Source organism: Nelumbo lutea, chromosome 2 (assembly GCF_056320005.1).
Source record: "Nelumbo lutea isolate HS-2025 chromosome 2, American lotus-T2T, whole genome shotgun sequence".
NCBI classification, from domain to species: domain Eukaryota; kingdom Viridiplantae; phylum Streptophyta; class Magnoliopsida; order Proteales; family Nelumbonaceae; genus Nelumbo; species Nelumbo lutea.
Genome location: NC_142685.1, coordinates 39,625,614 through 39,634,086, shown reverse-complemented (window position 1 = coordinate 39,634,086; position 8,473 = coordinate 39,625,614). Strand labels below are relative to the sequence as shown.

The 8,473-nt window shown below is 37.6% G+C and overlaps 1 protein-coding gene across 1 annotated transcript; it reads right to left on the bottom strand.

The window, feature by feature from the left end:
• Positions 1 to 228: 228 nt before the first annotated feature.
• Positions 229 to 5,871, bottom strand: LOC148870013 (plasma membrane ATPase). Its single transcript, XM_088968502.1, has 15 exons — positions 5,610 to 5,871; positions 5,306 to 5,425; positions 5,100 to 5,198; positions 4,866 to 5,003; positions 4,464 to 4,778; positions 3,387 to 3,713; positions 3,171 to 3,290; positions 2,709 to 2,831; positions 2,528 to 2,632; positions 2,129 to 2,438; positions 1,526 to 2,040; positions 1,261 to 1,434; positions 968 to 1,150; positions 709 to 890; positions 229 to 593 (listed from the first exon to the last, which is right to left on the bottom strand). Exons 1-15 carry the CDS (start codon positions 5,664 to 5,666, stop codon positions 497 to 499), a joined length of 2,865 nt encoding a protein of 954 aa, XP_088824628.1. The 5' UTR covers positions 5,667 to 5,871; the 3' UTR covers positions 229 to 496.
• Between the last annotated feature and the right edge of the window lie 2,602 nt (positions 5,872 to 8,473).

Genomic DNA, 8,473 nt, shown 5'->3' with positions numbered 1-8,473 from the left:
TTTCCAAATGGCTTAGTCAATGGTTGTAAAATGAACTGGTAGCAATCAATTGTTGCTTGAAACTTTTCACTATGCAATTATTGCCAAGAATTAGTTTTAAGAACACAGTTTTTTTTTTTAATTACTTGTTCCATTGATTATGACTGTTGATGAGCTTTTTTTAGTGTCTTTTAATATTTCAGCAACCAAAAATGAAAAAAAAAAATCAATTATTGGACAATAAAAAAGGGAACGAATTAATATTTCATATTAAAAAATCCTCTCTTTTCAATACAGTTCTTCCTATTGGGAGTACAACTTTATTCCAACCACACATCACACCCTGGGAAAGCTCCCTTTTTCTTCTTATAATGTTTCCAAATGCTTCCATCCTCCAAAAATGAAAGCGAAAAATCAAAGAAAAACAAGGAAAAAAATTAACTTCAACCCATCTCTCTCTCTCTCTCTCCAACTTTCTCGCCTAGCTAGACACTCAATTCCACACCATTCTTCTCTTTCAAACAGTGTAGTTCTGTTGAATGGTATCAATATCTAGTCCCTTGAGCTTTACCACAGACTCAACATGCCCCTTGAGTGTATTGAGCTCCCTTAGCCTGAAAACATGAAAACATATGTTTTTGGTACAAGATCTATACATAAATATAGACAGACACAGAAGTAAATATAAGCATAATATTTGAAGGTGGACCACTAAGTCCACATTAATACCTTGCAATCTCAGCACGCCTCTTAGCTTGCTCTGCAATCTCTGACAACTCTCTGTAGCTGTTCTTATCATTCAAGAGCCCAGATAAATCTGGAGGCTGCAGGCCATGCAAAGTACGTTGAGCCAAAGCCCATTGTGCCTCTCTCTCTTCTCTACCATAATCCTTCTTTGTTGTAAAAGCAGTCTGTAAAAAACAAAAGGAAATTATAACCAGAGTTCCATCTGGTAATATTAAAAAAAATGACAAAAATGATCCCTAACCTTATTCTCAAGTAGATTGTCCCAAGCCTTGCCACTCAAAGCAAAGCGGATGATGAACTTAAGCGGATCAAGAGGGAAGTAGAAAATAATGCTGTAGACCCAGATCACTCCAGCCCATCCCCATCCGATACCTTGGATTCTAGCAAATCCCCAATTGGCATACACAGCAATCAATGTAGCCAGCTGAAATGAATAGTTATCAGATTAGACAATTGCATTAGACACTTGAAAGAAAGTGTGGATGAAGCACCAGTAACAATTTGTAATTTCGGGCTAGTACACTGTACACTCACCAGTTGAGCAGCAAGAAAGGCACTAACGAGCAAAAGGCCAGGGCGTTCGACAAAAGACCAGCTCCTTGAACGTGTGACAAAGATGAGTGCCTGACTCACAATACTCACTTGGAGGTAGACAGCCGCAGTGAGCTCATCTTCATTGTTCCTGATGGATCTGACACCAAAGTGATCCTACCAATGTTTGTGGAAGCATTAAAAAATTGATTTGGGTAGAAAGTAATGAAGGAACAGAGTTAGAAGTGAAGGATATATGCTTTCTTACTGAGAAAAAGTCGGTGTCATGCGCAATGTAGAAAAAGATGACTGTCATCATGGCGAGGTAGGTGCCAAGGACAACACCAGTGGCAAAGATCTCTTGGAGTTTCCATGAATCAGGCACAGGAGATGGCTTGACCCTATCCTTGGATATGGTCATGATGGTTCCATCATTGAGGATAGCAATGATCAGGACCATGAAGGGAGAGAAATCAAACTTCCAAATAAGAGCAATGAGCATGAACCCCAGCACAATACGGATTGTAATAGACACAGCATAGATTGTATAGTTCTTCATTCTCTGGAAGATGGCTCTGCTGGTTAAAACTGCACTTATAATTACACTGAGTCCAGGCTCTGTCAACACTATGTCTGAAGCACTTCTGGCTGCATCTGTTGCATCTGCTACAGCAATACCTATGTCTGCCTTCTTCAGAGCAGGAGCATCATTCACACCATCTCCAGTCATTCCACATATATGCTTTCTCTCTTGCAGTTTCTTCACAATCTCGTATTTATGCTCTACATCATCCACCATTATAGAAAAAAGTCAACTTAATGGGTGAATCAAGGAATGTTCAGTTTTGTTTAGTTTATTTAGTTTAATTACCAGGGAAAACACCAGCAAAGCCATCAGCCTTCTCAATGAGCTCATCAACAGGCATTGTTGCAATGGAGTCATCCTTACTCTGGCCTAGAAGAGAGGAAGAAGGATACATGTTGGTACCCATGCCAAGCCTACGCCCAGTCTCCTTGGCAATGGCAAGCTGATCACCAGTGATCATCTTAACGTTGACACCAAGATTGAGAGCTCGGCGAATGGTTTCTGCACTATCATGCCTTGGAGGATCAAAAAGAGGTAATAGGCCCACAAACTGCCATGGAGCTCCTGCACTTTCCTTGGATTTTTCTGGTACCATCTGTCCAAGAAGTAAACCATATAATCCAATTCAATTTTGAGCATTTGGTAAATATATTAGCATAAACAAAGTTTGTTCCATTATTTCACCTGTTGGGCAACACCCAAAGAACGAAGACCCCGGTCTGCAAATTTGTCAATCATAGAATGTACTTTGTTCTTTGCTTCATTGTTGAGGTTGCAAAGATCAATAATCTTGCAATACAACATAATAATGTTTAGTTGTTTTATCTTAGACAGAGAGAGAGAGAGATTGCTAGTTAGAATTTACCTGTTCTGGTGCACCCTTGCTAGCTCTATGCCAATTGCCATCAGAGTCAATATAAGTTATGGCAGTTCGCTTCTCAACAGGGTTAAAGGGAAGGAAATGTATCTCTTTTATTCCTGCTCTTGCCTGCATGGAAGAAGTTGAAACAATGAAAGGACAAAACTACGTTTACAAATGTGCCATAGAGCAAGAGTACAGTCAGTTTTGGGAGCGATCAGAGGAAAGTTTGAATTCCAGGGCAAATCATATTATTTTTTGGATAGTTTCCTACTTGTCTCTTGATTTTATTATTTGGTTAATTGGCACAGAATTTCTATAGATAAAAACAGTCTTACAAGTAAATTTCTTATACAAAGAATTCTGGTCAATGAGGTACCAAAAATTACTTCCTTATTCAGCCTAAATTCTCTTGAATTTTTGCTGCCATTTTCATAAAATAAGGCAAAGAAACAAATGGTTCCTTACCTCCTTGGGGTCAGCTAACATCCCCACAATTGAAGCATCAATAGCATCCTGATTTTCAACTCTGGAAGCTCTAGCAGCAATCAAGACCACAGTGTCTTTGTCCATGTTCTTCACAAAGACCTGTGATCAAACAATGTTTGCACACAATCAGAAGATTCTAAAAAGCAGTCATCAACCATGAATGGAATTTCAGGTTTAATCCCTTTCAATACCCACCTCAATCAAGTTCTTATCGACAGTAAGCTTGTTGAGAGTGAGAGTCCCTGTCTTGTCACTGCAAAGGACATCCATTCCAGCCATCTCCTCAATGGCAGTCATCCTCTTTGTAATGGCACCTTGTTCAGAAAGCCGATGGGACCCAATTGCCATAGTCACTGATAACACAGTTGGCATGGCAATTGGAATCCCACCAATCAGTAGCACCAAAAGATTATCAATGCCATCCCTGTACTTTCGGCGTTGGATGGGGTACATCACAATTATCTCCACCAACATCCCCAATGCAATCGAACATATACAGAAGTTTCCAATGGCTGTCAAAACCTGAACAATGTTGATCATCGTCAACCATCAATCAGTCATCACATGTGAATTCAAATTAGGACAAAATTTTGGCAGTCCATGAGCTCTCTCCAAGCCACACATCAGTACTGTTACTCTTGCATGGAGTTTATATATGGACTAACATGTCATGTAGGGAGAACACACATGGACAGTACAGGCTTCTTAATGTAGACAGCCAAATTTTTTCAGCCAATTAGATAGGTGCAAGCAAGTTTATTTTATCAGCTCCGATCTCCTAAACTTACACCTTTATGCGAAGGGGTACATGTTCAGTTTGGAAGGAGTATAAATACAAATATGTACAGTGCAAATACATACAAAAATAATACAAAAACACAAGGTTTTGCACTGTACATGTTTGTATTTGTACTCTTTCCAAGCTGAGCCTAAGCAATGACAGTTTGACCAATCAAAACTGCCCCCTTGAAATTTTGACGAATTTTCATTGGTTAGTGTTCGCCTTAGTATAAAGGCATAAGTGAGTTCACATTGGCACCCCACATGCACATCTCAGCGTGCATTTGGAAGATCTCCCATACTTGTCATTGGAAGATGTTCTGAATACACGGTTGGGATGTGCTGTGGGACGTGCATGTGAATTCAACTTAAGTGTAGGAGATCTGGATTATATCTTTGCTCTTTCAATGACTTCCCAAAGAATTCCACTGACAAGCATTTCCAACAGCCTCAAGGAGCTAAGTTTTTCTATCCATTTGTTTATTACCATACCTTTTGGAAGTGACCAACTTGGTTGGTGCTATCAACAAGATGAGCAGCCTTGCCAAAGAAGGTGTGGACTCCGGTTGCAATAACAACAGCTTCAATCTCACCTTGCTTACATGTTGAGCCAGAGAAGACCTCATCACCAGGATTCTTGGTTACAGGTAGGGATTCACCAGTGAGAGCCGACTGGTCAATCTTGAGTGGATCTCCCTCAAGAAGGCGGGCATCTGCAGGGACTATATCTCCTAGTTTGATGCTTATAACATCACCTGGTACTAGGATAGCTGCCTCCTGCTCGGTCCATCTCCCATCCCTTAGCACCTTCATTCATTAATGGGTAATTACTTTCAGAACCTGAGTAAGAGGCATCATTTAACACCCCCTCCCAAAACAGAGAAAAAGGCCTACCTTAGTCTTGGGTGCAAGACCTGCCATGAGAGCAGCAGCTGCATTTCCAGCATTGTTCTCTTCAATGAAGCTTATGGTTGAGTTGATGAAAAGAAGTACCACAATACCCACGAAGTCTTGGTAATCTGGGGGCTTGCCCTGTGTTTGTTCCAATTTTTTCCTTTAGTAAATGGGACACAGAGAGAGAGAGAGAGAGAGAGAGAGAGAGAGAGAGAGAGAGAGAGAGAGAGATACCCCTCCATTAGCCAATGCTATGGCCATAATAGCAGCAATTTCCATTACCCATGAAAGAGGATTCCACATAAAACCCAAAAACTTGAGAATATTGCTCTCCTGTTTCAGTGTTTATTTTTCACAATTGATATCATGCAAACTTTTAACAAAACCAAATACCAAGGGAATTTTCAACTAATATGAAGATGAGTTGGGAAAAGAAATGCCTTTTTCTCTTCTAGTTTGTTGGGGCCAAATATTTGGAGCCTCTGCTCGCCTTCCTCTGTTGTCAAACCTTCTTTTGTACATTTTAGCTGTTCAAATACTTCTTGCACAGGGATCCGTTCCTATACATAAAATATTAATCATCTTAATACTGAAAGCTTAGAGAAACAAGTATCTAAAATAAATGATATAACTTGGAGTGAATTAACAAGATGAAGCCAGAGTCATTGCTGAATTTTGTAAGTATCTATAAAAACTCAATATAGAGAGAATATAGCAAGATGAACACAAAAGAGAAATTCTTACAAGATCAACATTCTCGTTCTTGATTTCTTCAAGAGAAATACTCTTGTTGCCAGCCATGGCTACAGACAAGGGAAACCAACACCAGAGATTGTGAAGAAAAGAGCTCTCTCTTTCTCTCTCTCTCTAAACAATAAGAGCTTCAACACAGTCCTATTCAAAGCTCACCCTTCACTTGAACACCTCTCTTGATCTCCATATGATTATAACAAAATTTCTCTTTCTCCTTTCTGCAACTTTTCTGTTATTTTTTTTCTGCACATGCTCTCTTCAAAAACCACCTTCGCTTTTATAGCCAAGTCTGAAGTCCATAACGAATACCGACTTGCACGGACTATCAAACTAGTGTCAAGTGTCTCGTCCCCTCCGGCGTATCCGGATCCGATTGTCCAAAGCAACTGGACAGCCCAAGTCACCTCATAAAGATGACCGCATGCTTCATCTGCTGATCGGCAAGATTATGGTAGTGATTGCAGGAAACCCAAACTCCGAATCTGTCCGGATCTTTTGCACATTTTCCTTCATCACTTTCTCTACATTTTCATGCATATTGAAAATTATTATTAGATGGACGTGATTGCTGTTTGGAGGCTGTGTAACCAATGATAATGCCCCCCATGACAAAAATGTACCCAAAGTGGAGTTCACATCTCCGCCGTGTATTGGGAACATCTCATGATGATGATGGCATCATTGATTTTGGTATTATGGAAGATATTCCCAATACACGGCGTGAACGTGTTGTGGGGCGAAGATGTGATCTGGGAGATTGAGTGGTTATGATTCATGGGTGATGTGAGGTGTTATGTTATCATTGATTACGGCATGCATCCAATCCTAATCCTAATTAGAATAACACGTGTTAGATCCGGAGCGCCTAACTGAAACAAGATTTGATGTTCATTCAGTTATTTTGGAGGGAAGGATCACATTGCATGGTGCTATGGTAGTGCTGGCCCCGTTGGATGGAGAGCATGGGTTCGGATTGGTTCCCCATGGGTCTCTTGTAAATTTAGGAACCGCATGTTTGTTAGACAGTGTATGTCATCAACACCAATTTGGCTGATTTATGTAATGTGATATTTGATACTTTGTAATGTTTCACTTATCTATCCCTTAAAGGACATTTGGGAGACTTATTAGTTTAAAGTGCTTTCATTTATTTGATAAATTTGAGGAGTTTATTTTGTCAAAACTGACACTATTGTACTACCAAATTAGTGGAATTATTTGTTTCAACTGCTAGGGTTAAACATAAGGTATAATGAGTGAGTATTTGATGGAATGATAAACAATAATCATTTCCAGTTATACCCTATACCTGGGAGATATAGGCAAAATTAGAAAGTATCACTTAATCCCTAACTTGAAATGATACCATACTAAGTGTTGGATTATGCCACTTTCGATATACCAACCAGGGAGATCATCTAAGGGTCAAATATTTGGATATATTGTAGCAATTTAAAATATTATTTGAGTGGGTAATCATTGTGATAGAATCATGTGTTTTTTCTCTGATGGAAACCTAAAACCAATAGTAATGGATTTCAACTCGTTTTGAAGACAACTTGTAAAATGCATCAATATTTATAAATAGTTTATCTATACTACTTTAAAAAGTATGAATGGCCACAAGAATATTTTTGGATTTTTTGAGGACAAATTTTACCCCTTTATATTTAAATTTATTTATAAAAATGAAGGTAAATAGGGTAATTGGTTATTGATATTAAATGAGATGAAAAGAGATAATTTTAAGATATTCAATGCATTCAATTCTCTCACATTAAATCCAATATTTAAGGTATTAATTTTCAACTTCATTGAATCATATATTTAATGCTTGTTTGTTTCTTCTCATCATTAAATTCTATAATTAAATCCATACATAATAAATTAGTAATTTCAATAGCATAAAAACTTATACTTTTAAAATCTACCTAAAAAATAGTGTTTTCATCTAGGTAGTGGTAAGAAGTTAAACCATTTGGGTCAAATGAGTTAATCTATGTTGCCATAATTAAACAATAAAATTCAAAAATATATAAAATGCACAAAATATAAAAATTAAAAAAAGTTGGGAACATTTTTAGCATCATATATTTGACATATTAAATAATAATAAGTATGATAAGTAATATTTTAAAAACTGACCTGAAGGCCGACCCATTTTTGCCTTTGGGTCATAGGTCACAGGTTCGACTATTAAGGTCAAACGAGTCAAACCGCTCTGTGTCAACACTATATGTGTGTGTGTAAAAATACATATTTTATCAATAAATAATATAATTATGTTTTACATATATTAATTACATATAATATATATATTATGTTATGTTTATTTATGTTTTTAATTCAATTTTTTATTTTTGTTTATAAAAGGAATATTAAAAATTGCAATTTGGGGCCAAAAAAGGGGTTTTCGCAAAAACAGCAAGGTAAAACGCCTAAGGCGCTTGGGATGTATAGATCTTGAAAAGTTACTCAAAATAGAATAAAAAAAGTAACCCCAATCAGACATCAAAGTGCAAAGTTATGGCTTCCAAAAGTTTGTACAAAATTAAATACGCAACCTATGACCTGCTTACTAGGTCGAACGGGTCAATGGTTAAATCGCCCGGGTTAGACAACTTTTAATTGAAAGGGGGAGTTTTAACAGAACCAGACCTAGAATCAAGGCCGAGTGAGGGTTTAAACGATTCAATCAGCCAACTCAACAACATGTTAAAAACATTGATGATAAATAAGAAATGTTTTTATTAATGATGGAAATGGAATGTAAAATTTAAAACCAACTGGAATTTGGAAGTAAAATTATTTTCCTATTATCTCTCATTAAATCTCATGTCTAAGGTATATTCTCT

Coding starts and splice junctions, on each gene's coding strand:
- LOC148870013 (XM_088968502.1), bottom strand. CDS start 5,666: ATGGCTGGCAACAAGAGTATTTCTCTTGAAGAAATCAAGAACGAGAAT. Junction 5,004..5,099: donor TAGCATTGGCTAATGGAGGG/GTATCTCTCTCT, acceptor GAACAAACACAG/GGCAAGCCCCCAGATTACCA. Junction 3,291..3,386: donor TCGATAAGAACTTGATTGAG/GTGGGTATTGAA, acceptor GTTTGATCACAG/GTCTTTGTGAAGAACATGGA.